The 12,772-nt window shown below is 39.0% G+C and overlaps 1 protein-coding gene across 2 annotated transcripts in view; it reads right to left on the minus strand.

Annotated features, from left to right (window-relative positions):
* Window positions 1–5,127, minus strand: part of LOC124255426 (multiple epidermal growth factor-like domains protein 10) — an 88,897-nt gene extending 83,770 nt beyond the window's left edge. The window contains exon 1 of one of the 2 annotated variants that reach the window (XM_046689343.1): window positions 4,978–5,123. In XM_046689343.1, coding sequence (XP_046545299.1) covers window positions 4,978–5,041 — 64 coding nt within the window. In that variant the 5' untranslated portion in view covers window positions 5,042–5,123. Of the gene's footprint in view, window positions 1–4,977 lie in introns of both variants that reach the window. The other variant, XM_046689351.1, reaches the window with a different exon arrangement.
* Between the last annotated feature and the right edge of the window lie 7,645 nt (window positions 5,128–12,772).

Below are 12,772 nucleotides of genomic sequence, written 5' to 3' on the forward strand. Positions count from 1 at the left end.
GTGGCTGCAAGAGTTGTATGATCTGGGGAGTTGACACTGATAATACATAGTGCCGTTTTGAGACTGACATCCACTTGAGGGTACAGCCACTACCAATCTGAGTTATTAATTTAAACTTCCAATCATAAAATATTTATCTATTTACAAATAAGTAACTAGTAACGCACACTAGGAAACTAAGTAGTACTGTAGACGACATAAAACGTAACATTCGGGATATACAGGGGGAACAATCTGTCCTCCGTTTAGATGTAGAAGCTGTTAGTGACCGTTTGGACAAAAACTAAAATGTAATTCCTCCCATCAGAGTGGATCTGGTCAGAGTGATGTGACAGACTTGCAAAATGAAGTTAAAACTAGAACAATATAGTAGAGGCGGAACAACGTTTTGCTGTATGGTGTGTCGAAACACCTGAAGAACTTCGCAGTGATTTGAGAGCCTTGTCATGTGAGATTCAGAATGATTGTTTGAATTCGGACAGTGTACGGCTGTCTCCACAGGAAATTGCTGAAGCTCCTAGGATCGGACGACGGTCATCACAAGGTAAACGTACCAGGCCAATCATAATCAAATCCTTAACCTCGGCCTGCAAAATATGTACGTCCACTGGGACTCCAGAAAGGACTGAGCAGTAAAGGCTATGGGATCGCCAGTGACCTGACTCACAGACAGAGGAAAATACTTCAAGATCTATGAGCACAGAACAAACAGGGCTACTTCAGGAACGGTGAGCTGGTAGTAACGGAGAACACGGACACCTCAAACGCAGGCACATCTAGCTCCACGGCAGCGGACACCTCTCATGTGGACACACCTTCCACAAGCACATAAGGCTACATCACTGACTCAGATATTATTGGACTTCTAGAAACATGGACTCTTGATTATGTTTATGACCATATTTTCCATAAACACATATCTTACAGTATCAACGCTCTTAAAACTGCTTTTAGAGGAAGACGGCCAGGAGGTATAACTGTTCTTGTGAAAAAGTCACTAAATATATATATTTATGTGAAAACTTCCAAATTCACGGAGAATGCTAAATTCTTGTTATTTGACAAGACCGCCTTTTCACTGGATAAAGACGTCCTATATGCCAGCGTATGTCCTATATGCCAGATTAAGTGTGGTATCACACTATTCTATAACTCACTTGTTGAAGTACTCGGGTCTATAAGTAAAGATGTGCATGTGATTATTGGTGGCGACTTCAATGCTCGAACGTGGAACTCTATCCGATTTCATCGGTAATGACATCTGTGATATTTTAGGCCCTGTGGTGAGGGCCTATGTTGGGGATACCTCCGCCCCATAAACCTCAGAAGTAAGAACACCTAGCATCAACCAAAAAGTCAAACCGTAAATCAGCTATCTCAGAACACATAATCAACTGTCCTAATCACAACATCGAATGGGACAATGTGGACATTTTATAAAAACCCTCAAGGACTTCACCAAAAGAAAACTGGCGAAGCAGTTCAAATCCGCCGACACAAGCCCTCAATCAACAGAGACCAAGGATACCTCATTCCATCCGCCTACAATGAACTGATAAAAACAACAAAACAGAGCACTCCAGCCACCATTGCCAATTAATCCCATCTGCTATGTACACCTTGTTCCGCATCAACATTGGCTTCCTCCCTTTGTTATTGTATTAATTCCTATTCCATTGCTGGTGTACTCCCTCATGTTGTCTTACTTAATCCCTGTTACATGCATATAAGTCGGTTCTGTGCTGTATTACTTTACTCTTGCTTTACAACGGTATAAGAAGCTATACCGAAACGCCACATCATAATAAATGAAGAAGTTGTTATCCATAAAGTATTATACTTTTCTATAAACGACTTTGCCTTCATGGATATAAGTAGAGACTAAATCTAATCCACTTTTCATGCGGTCTCAGATCGCAGATCCGATCTATAAGGAGTTCATAAGGTCGCATGGGTATTCGTGTCCATTTGCATGTCCTATTCTGGATGTTCTGACAGATGTCAATGTATCTATCTTTCAAAACGCTTTCTTGTACCCTCGACTTCAACCCAATGATAACTCAAAATTAGATTTTATGGTTATGGAGATTTGTCAAGTTCAAATGATAAAGACTGAAGATGTTGTGCACATAACCATCTGTACCATAGTGTTCAATGAGTAAATGCGCACACACACACACACACACACACATTCATTCATATATATATATATATGTGTATGTGTGTGTATTATTAATGATAGATATCTTATATCTGGTATGAAGCTTTATCCACATGGATGAGAATTCATGCACACCACTACCCTCTACTGAGAACAACAATCATTATGTAACACAGTCACAACACTGTTGTACAATGAAAAGCACTGCCTCATGACACGGAACAATTTTCCTTTAAACTGTGGAGTAGGTTTCAATGTTATAGTGTTGTTATCAAAGTTGTTATCCATAAAGTATTATTCTTTTCAATAAACGACCTAGCCTTCATGGATATAGAGTAGAGACTAACTCTAATCCACTTTTCATGCGGTCTCAGATCGCAGATCAGATCTATAAGGATTTCGTAAAGGTCACATGGGTCTTCGTGTCCATTTGAATGTTCTGTTCTGGGTGTGTCTGTAATACGCTGGGTCCGACTGCGCTGGGATATTTCCGTCTGCTCTAGAAGCTTCCAAACCAGCCTTTATTCTCAGTCTAAATACAGTAACATGCACACCACTGCCCTCTACTGAGAACAACAATTATTATGTAACACAGTCACGACACTTTTTTACAATGAAAAGCACTGCCTCGTGACACGCAACTGTGGTGCAGGTTTGAATGTTATAGTGTGAGTAGAATTTGGCATCTTAATCTCCGTTTATTCCATAAAGTAAGGAGCTGACAAGGAATTTCATATACGTCTGACAGATGTCAATGTATCTATCTTACAAAACGCTTTCTTGTACCCTCACGACCTCAACCCAATGTGCACATAACCATCTATACCATAAGGTTCAGCGAGTAAACACACACACACACACACACACACACACACACACACGCACACATACACACACACACACACATTCATACATGCATACATACATATGTATATATACTAGGCACATAGAGAACTGTGCATACACAAATTTAAAATCTAAATTTATTAAACCTGTGTAGACACATAAGGATTTAAACTCAGAGATTAGTGACATGTATCCAACATGCATGCATGCGTGCCACGTTCCGTGACGTCAGTGGGTTCGTCAGCAGAGACGTGCAATACGTTGTTGCACGTGCATTCCGGGAAGGAGAAACAGAGCAAATGAATGCCACACAATACTGTCACTTTGGAAAGCTCAACCCCTGCCCTTGCGATCGTTCAAAAAATTAAACGGCTATTGAAACGCATAGCATGCCAAGGCTCACGTCTGCACAACGTCACGAGGCCATTGGGATGGTCCGTGGGGGAATGTCTCAACGACAAGTGGCTGCACATTTCCACTGCCACCGGAACACCATTTCTGCACTGGTGAGACGCTACCAGAACACAAAAGACGTCATCGATCGGCCACGTTCTGGACGTCTACGTGTAACAACGCCAAGACAGGACAGATGGATAAGGGTGACCCATCTTCGCCACAGGTTTCAGACTGCAGTGATGACTGCCCGAACCATCCCAGGACTTCGCCGTATCCACCCCAACACAGTTCGACAACGTTTACGTCATCACGGGATCAGACCACGACGTCCCGCCATACGGCCTATCCTGACACAACGTCATCGACAAGCTCGCCGAATGTGGTGCCGAAATCATGTCTGCAGACCCTTGTTTTGGTGGAGAAATGTTGTTTTTACAGATGAGTCCAGGTTTAACATTTCCCATAGTGATGGACGTCAACGTGCCTATGTCGAATAACAGCACGCCAAAGAACTCCTTTGGTGATTGTTCAGGGCAACTTAACTGGTTTGGGGCTACAGGGATCAGATTCGTCGACAATTCCTTTTCTGCAACGTCAAGGCCCTGGGTGAACATTCCAAGAGGACAATGCCCGCCCTTATACGGCAAGGGTTGCTATGGATTTCTTGCAACACCACAACGTTGACTTACTGCCTTGGCCTGCAAATTCACCGATAGAGCATGTTTGGGACGAGATGGATCGACGTCTACGCCGTCTTCCTCATCCGCCAGGTAACGTCCTTGACCTTGCAACACAACGTGAGAGAATCTGGTGTGACATCCCACAAGCCTTCCTTGCACGTTTGATAGGCTCTATGCGTTGTCGATGCACTGCTGTTCTCAATGCCGATGGTGGACATACCCGTTATTGAGCTTGTGACATGGTCGTTTGACCCCTGTCCCGCTTGTGGACTCGTGACGTCATTGTGATTGACTTTTCAATTGAAATTCTCCCTACTTGTTATGGTGTCATGATCCCTCCATTAAAGTTTACATGTACCTTTGACATTGTTATCGTACTTATCAACTGGGATAATATTTTGACAATGCACAGTTTCTTTAGTATATATGTATGTGTGTGTGGGTTTGCGTGTGTGTGTGTGTGTGTGGGGGGGGATTTATAACTGGTATTAAGCTTTAACTACATGGATGAGAATTCAACAAATCCCCTGACCTATTTGCTCTGAAATGAACATATTTTCTGAGCCAACATAGCACATTTAAGCATCATCTTCAAATACACCAAGATATACATGCACCATACCCATACGTCTACTCTGACTCTACCTCTACATTTTATACTGACATTTCTGAACAGGTAATAGGGTTTGGCGCATTCACTAATGTAAAGCAATTAGCATAAAATGGTGGGTATTTGGCAAGTGCAATACATCGAAATGCACACTTCAGGTATACTGATGCTGGGAGACATTTTATTTTCCATATCGTTTCAGGACATAATCATAAAGAAAACCGAAATTAGTGGCTTTTACTTTGGAAATTAAAAAACATATTAAAAAATTATATCACGCTTACCTTGTGCAGCCATCTGGGGAAGAAAGCACACAATTCCAAATATTAAATAGTATAAGCATGTCATGTTTCTGACCAGTTGATGTAGAATGTTCGTGAATACATGTATACACACGCATTACCCAAACACACTTCCTTGTTGTGACTTGTTTTCGACTGCGTAGTACGGATGAATAGTGTGCATACAACGTACACAAAGCATATTGACTGAAAATCCCTTTAGGTAACAGCTATACCGACATCGTGAAATAAGGAACATACAATACAGAGCTGGTCGTTTCTTCCTGGGTGTACCTCGTAATACGTCTAACTGTGCTGTTCAGGGTGAACTTGGTTGGAGGACGTGTCTCACTAAACGGCGGATAGAGAGTTTTCGTTGTTTTGTCAAGTTGTATCATATGTCAGAGGACAGGCTTACCAATAAGGTGTTTAAGTGGTCCATGCATCGAATATGTTCCTTTGTTTTTAACCTTGTTAAATTGGGTAGACAGTTGCTGTTGTATGATACTTTATTTGGTATCAATTCTAGCATATCAGTCGTTAAACAACATTGATGTAGATTAGATGAGGACAAGTGGTTTTCAGAGCTTTCGGACGACGTAGGCAAGGCTAACGGTAATAAGTTACGCACTTACAAGTTGTTTAAAAAAGATTGTAGACCAGAACTATATGTAAGATATATCATGTCCAGACATAGGCGTAGTAATCTATGTAAATTACGCTGTGGTATCTTACCTCTTAATATTGAAATTGGACGTTATAGCAAACCCCCAACACCCTATAAATCAAAGATTAAGCCCCTTTTGTGATTCTGTAAAGTCCGAAGCCCATTTTCTTTTAAATTGTGCTTTTTACCATGATTTGAAATGTAACTTTATAGATGAATTTAGTTTTAGCCCAGATGATAGTGATCATTTTAAATTTATCATGGTAATGAAAACTGCTGAAATCAAGGTTCTTAAACTTTTAGATGATACTATTAACGATATGTTCCGGAGAAGGCAGTTACATTCTTAATATATTTTACCTATGTACTATTTTATGTGTGTCATGAACACAACCGTCCAGATTGTATATTGTACATTTTTGTAGTTAATTTGTTTTAGTAGTGTCTCATAAGCCAATGTTATGGCTGGGTGATATGTGTTATCTAGGCATTTAACATGTTGTTTTACCTGTAACATATCATGTGACACTTTAATAATAGTCTGGTAGGATGGGTACAGCATTCAAGTCCCGTGGAAGTTTTGTGATGAAAGCAAGACATTGTGTTTTTGTATTCATCAGACATGCTAGTTAAATAAAATGTTTGGTTCCAAGTTGAAATATGGTGCAAATAGTACTTTTGAGCACTGTACAAAGTGGTTGTGGAAAAGGTTGCTAAAAGGTCAGAAGGTCATAATGGGAGAGTTGAATATTTAAAGTTTGAGGTTATTAACTTTATCCAAGTGTGGTTCTCTATTTTATGAAATATTTTATTAAAAGAAAACCCCCAAATATATTTTTTAAATTCAAAAAATATAAAAAATGAACATTCCCTCTCTCAAAATGGCAGCTAGCAGACGAATTTAAGCAGATGTAGGTTTTGTGCATTTTGTAAGTATATGATCGCTTCATTTCATCAACTCAATGTAAATCAAGTTATTAAAGAACAGTTATGTTTGAAACAAAAAAGATAGGTTTATTTTTGTTTGGTGAGACTGTCAATAAGGGAGCAGTCCTTATTTCAAAATGTAGTATGTCAATATCAGATTATGATTTATCAATTTCTTATTATTACGCTTGAAGTTTTTCTTCTAAAAGCAGAGTTCTTTGAAAATAGATAAAGAATATAATGAAATGATGGGGAGAAAACACTATTTTCTGCTTCACACTCTCTCAATTAAATCCCTTGAAATAATTTTCAAGTCATCAGATCGAATAACTTTCTAAACTGGTTATAATCTTTGAAAAAAAAGATATACAAATAAATGTGGGGAGAAAAAAATTATCAGCAGGATAGGAGAAGACACGGTGTCCATATTTAGCTTGTTTGACTTTGGGGATAACAAGAAGGTGTTGATTCCCTGATCTGAGAGATCTAGATGGTGCCTAAGCCTGAAGAAGATCTGAGAGTTAGACTGGAGCCGTGTTAGTCATGCACTGGTATGCGAGACAGAATAGTTTGAAGGAGATTCTTTGTTTCACGGGCAGCCAATGAAGGTCCTTTAGAGTTGGTGTGATGTGCTTTTTTTCTGGTGATCTGGGAGGTAATGCGAGCAGCTAAATTCTGTATGGATTCTGTATTCTGTATTGGAGTTGGTCAGTGACACAAGATGGAGATCCGGCCAAATGGCTGTTACAGTAGTCCATACGAGATGTGACCAGGCTGAGGCAGAGAGTTTTTGCGGCGCCTTTGGTAAGAACGGTCTGGCCTTACTGATATTGCTGAGATGGAAGTTGCAAGTTTTAGTAACATACTTGACGTGTACTGTCATACTTAGATCTTGATCGATGACAACATCCAGATCGTTGACAGTGGAAGAAAGAGGAATGGTTGCTCCACAGACACACACACTAGTAATGTCACACTGCTTGCGTTTTCCAACCTGTCCCAAAAGAATGGACTCTGTTTTTTCTTAATTTAAATTAAAGGCATTTGATGACATCAATGAATATCTTCTGGCAACAGTCTGATGTTGGACAGAGAGACGCTTGTTACTACGTAAATTGTAATAAAAACGCAAATTGTAATACTTGCAGCAAATTGTAATAAACTTGACGTAAATTGTAATAAAAACGTAAATTGTAATAAAAATTGACGTAAATTGTAATACGCAAATTGTAATAAAAATTGACGTAAATTGTAATAATTTTCGTTGCGGTAAAATGTAATAAATATTTACGTAAATTGTAATAACAGTTTTAATCACTCGTAAATTGGCGGGCGTTTGTTTTTCGTTGCATTTCATACATCAAATAAGCTTGTTAGGGCGATAACTCAAGAAAGAAATCATGGATTTTGTTCAAATTTGGTACCAAGGTATATTTGCAAGATTCACCGACACCACTTGAATTTAGTGACCTTGGGGTTATTTTAAAGGTCACAGCGAAGGTGTAACAGTTTTGCACATGCCAAGCTTGGTAGCCGCGAAAGAATTAATAGATTTTGATCCAATTTTATATCAAGTTGTATTGGCGGGAATCCCCCTACACCAATTGAAACAAAATATGCAAAACACATGTTGTATGTTGGTAAAAGTCAAACATAGATATTAAACTGCACAAAAAAGCAAATTTAAACTATAATCGCTTGTCCAAGTGCCTCCCCCTTCATGTTACTGAAAGGGCTTGTTTTGGAGACAGTACCCACCCCCTTTCAGTTGACGTCATCATAAGGATATAACACATCCTAAAAGTTTTCACTTATTCATACATGGTGTCAGTGGTTCAAACTAAATACTGAATGGTCACACAAGTGTCAGCTCTCAATATGTTGTATATCTGGACACAATGTTTTTGAAAATTTAAAATGAGGTTGTCCTAAAAACAACAGTCCCCGTCTAAATGTAAAATCAAGCAATCCAAATATTTGAATGTTGATGATGACGGGAAGTCATCCAATACTATACTGAACATATTTTTATATGATACTATCTGAAGGTATACCATTATCAAGAGATAGCGCAATACTGCAGTTGTAAGGCGTCTGCCTATCACGCTGAAGGCCCTGTTTCGAGGAGGCACCGAGGTTCGGTTCCCGAGATGGGCACATTGCGTAGTATCCCTGGACATGATACTTAGATATACACTGTCTCAGTTCACCTTAGCTGTAAAATGGGTACCCGTGAGTATGTGCTGGCAATGTGAGTGTTTAGTTCATTGCGCCTAACATGCAGCATGGCTGTACAGTCCCCAGGGAGTTGAAAAAGTATCGGAAACTACGATAGTGTCCTGTGATCGGGGATAGTAATGTACGTAGCGCCGTGAGCAGGCAATGTGCCTGGATGTGAGCGCCATATAAGCGGACTATTACTATTACTAGATACCAAATGGAGATCGTAATCCATTTTCTGCAAATTTGCTAGAAACATAATACCCAAATGTTGTGATGACTAATATCTCGTTAACCACATTACCCACATGAAATTTTGGATATGACTTTGCTAATGATTCCTTCAAAATAAAATGGAAGCTTCTTTTCAAACATTGGACATCGAGAATATAGTTAGTTTGACTACTTTTCAACGCCCCTCGTCACATGCTTAAAAGAAATGAGAACGTCTAAGGAAAAAGCATTTCGATCTCTGAATGCTTCTGAGCTATTTAAATACAAAAAGCAAAGGAATAAAGTAAATAATCTGAAAAGAATAGCCAATGGAAACTTTTATTCTAATTTTGATAACTATTTATCACCTCTGTCTACTCAATCAGGTGGTTAGTACTTCATCGGGGCCTACTCCCCTTCTTGTCACAGATGATTCTGGGATACCTTCAGTTTTTACAGATTTGGATAAAGCTCAAACATTAAATGAATATTTTGTATCTGTTTCAAATGTTACTGATGGCGACTTTCTGACAAGTGATTTGACCAAATTAAACATGCAGTTGTTATGAATATATGCCAAGGATGAAAAAATGAAAAAAAATGTTGGCGAAAACTTTAGATTTAAACTCGCTCGCTCGCCCATGGGCGAGAATGTTTAATTTCGCTCAGAATTCATGTTTTGGAGGTTGTAAATGAATGAGTGTAGTTATAAGCATCAAGACACAAAATTCAACTCATTTTGACTTAATTCGACTAACTTGGGGCGATATTAAAATATCTCGCCCATGGGCGAAAATTATGTTGGCCCATGGGCGGGAATGTTTAATTTCGCTCAGAATTCATGTTTTGGAGGTTGTAAATGAATGAGTGTATGTTTATAAGCATCATGACACAAATTTCAGCTCATTTTGACTTAATTCGACTAAGTTAGAACGATATTAAAAACTCTCGGCCATCAAATTATATATTCTGTGAGGCATGAAATGAAAAATAGTGAAAAAAGATTTTTTCGTAATGTTGCATTGCTGTACCTTTAAACGTCGGAGAAGTCCTTTTCAAAGATATATATTCCGTTGTTTGGAGACAGGCCTATATGATTATTACGCCCCAGTGCTGCTAAACAACTCGTAGACCTTTAGTCTGACATAGACACAGACCTTGCATGTTCAAGTTCACATCTGATAGGGCCGAAAAATTGAATCCGACATGAATGCAATATCTCATTGGGTTATTGTTTTCCTAAGTAAGTGGAGTGTCTTCTACAACATTGGAGACAAGTGTATCGCTGTCCTTCTGATATTCCCCAAAGGAAGCTCTACCCATTTTAGGTACAATGTGCATGTTACAGAATAGTAGGGGGAATGAAGTCTTAAGACGTTTCAACTTTGACTAGGATTCTCCGAACTTGTAACAGTCGTTTGAGAGATCAAAGAAAGGGGTAGTGCGCGATGTATCTGACGGACGTATGTGGAGAACGTTTGAAGAATGTTACTGTATAAATACAATAATTGAAATACCAGTTATGTTTAAAAGTACCCTCAATCTGATAGCCAGAGGATTATTGTGAAAGATCGCAGTATTTATCTTCATAAACGGGCCAAGATAAAAGTACATGCCATTCATCCCATATTATATCCCTTCTATAGACACGGGACATCGTTATTACAGGTAGGGCAAACACTTTCTTCTATAGGTATCTGCCGGTTTCACGCTACATACATGAATTCAGATTATTGAGAAAACTAGCGACGCAAGATCTCTCCTCCATCACACATATAATTGTTTTACATATCCAGTGATTAGTGATAGCGTTGAAGCAACTTATTAAAATTTAAGACAGACACTATCAGCTGCAGTAGTACTGCCATACCTAGCATCATTATGTATTCCTCTCTTACATAAGGTGAAATATCACAGGGTTGTCATGGTAACGATAATTTGGCATACTGTTTTATTGTCTTACTCTTTTAATCAGCGATTACAATTTAAATCAGTTTGGAGGTCAGCATGTTAACAGAGAAAGAAGTTTAATAAAACGAAAAGGATTGTGATCGAATCTGTTGGCCTTTGTAAAAAGCAAGTTTCAAACCCTTACATAAAACCTGTTTTCATGATAAATATCTGCTAATCCGTGGCATGATTCCGACCATATCATGAGCATGTGTTTGTGAATCATAATCAAATAGTGATGTTACAAGGCGTCCATGCCGCGTCAACAACACATGCACAAACACACGAGAATTGCAATACGAGCCCCTACACCAATGATTCTCAATGACCTGGAGACACTTGTGATTGAGCGTATGTATATTTTCCAGTTTCAACCAAATGTACATTCGAGGATATCGAAATCTAGGTTAAGCTATTTGAATCATATTTACAATTAAAAGACCCAAACAATGGTCTGTTGTCCAAATTGTTGGTTTTCCATGCTGCTTGTCCCAGTCTGTATCACAGTCACAGACCGATATTATTTGCCCTTCTGTCCAGCCCTTACTGTAATATGCATACTGCAATACTGTATATGTTGCACATATACTACACAACGTATTATGCATGTAGTCAATGCTATGCTAAGCAACGTCCACTCGTATTCAAGATTACACCTGGTTAGAGATGCAAACAAATGTGTATTCGTATGTGCATTTTAATGAAATGAGGTACCAAGCAAGCAAGCAAAATCATGGTATTCATAAAATCGAAGTTGGTACACTGGGACTCGTTATCATCGGAGGAAGCTCACAGTGTACTTGTATAGACGATCTATTATAAGTACGATGTTGTCTGTCTAGTAGACAAGAACCGTTACGGTAACATGTAGAGCACGGATACACGGCTCGTGCATCCGCTCACGTGCATGCTTCACAACATTCGCAGCGTGCATCGTTAACATCTGGCGGTGCGTGTCACTGACTGAAGACGTGAAGGGAGGCATTGACTTCTTCATGAGCACACATATTATCCTATTTATCTAAATCATATAAATTGTTCATTTTACATCACATGTGAATCTCTGCAAAGCGCAATGTTACTGTAAAACAACACAGTTTATGCACGGATTATACTGATGTTAACATATGTAAAGCATGGAGTCATAATGACTGTTCATGAGATCGTGCAAAGGCATTATGGGTAATTTCAAACAAGTTATCTCATGACTGTAATAGTATTCATTTGTCTTGACTCAGACTAATCACCACCTTGAGTTTAGTAGACTTGCACACTTCATCGAAGTGCTGTTGTATCCTGCTTACTCGCCGGCCCGTCCTGCATCTTAATGGGGTACATGACCCCGCGTCACCCACCGACCTCAACTTTCTTATATACAAGACCAGTTGGCGCAGGCCCTTCTGACCTGCGCTATTCGGGTCCGGTAAGATCTTCATTGATGATAAATCGTGTCAACTGACAAGTTATGCGTTCTCCTAAAGGTCACTTATATAGCTTCCCGTCACCGATTACGGTTGTGAATCTTAAATCTGAATCTTATAATATTGTTATTCAGAATAGGTTGCATTGTATTCTCTCTTCAGAAACAGTTTTAAAGGAAGTAATAAAACTATGCTTTTCAATGGCAATGCCAGAAAACAAATTTTTATATATACACATACTTCACTTTGAGGCCGAAAGCATATATGAAATTATCTGCTGTGTCCATATATGAAAACAACCATAGGAATGTGCTTGATGTTTAACAGAATTATATTTCTGGATCACGTGTCCTCGTTGATCATGGAGGTCCGGTTTGCTTGGCTAGTGGATTTAAAGCGT

Source organism: Haliotis rubra, unplaced genomic scaffold, assembly GCF_003918875.1.
Source record: "Haliotis rubra isolate DU_JTF1 unplaced genomic scaffold, ASM391887v1 Scf1154, whole genome shotgun sequence".
Taxonomy (NCBI): Eukaryota; Metazoa; Mollusca; class Gastropoda; order Lepetellida; family Haliotidae; genus Haliotis; species Haliotis rubra.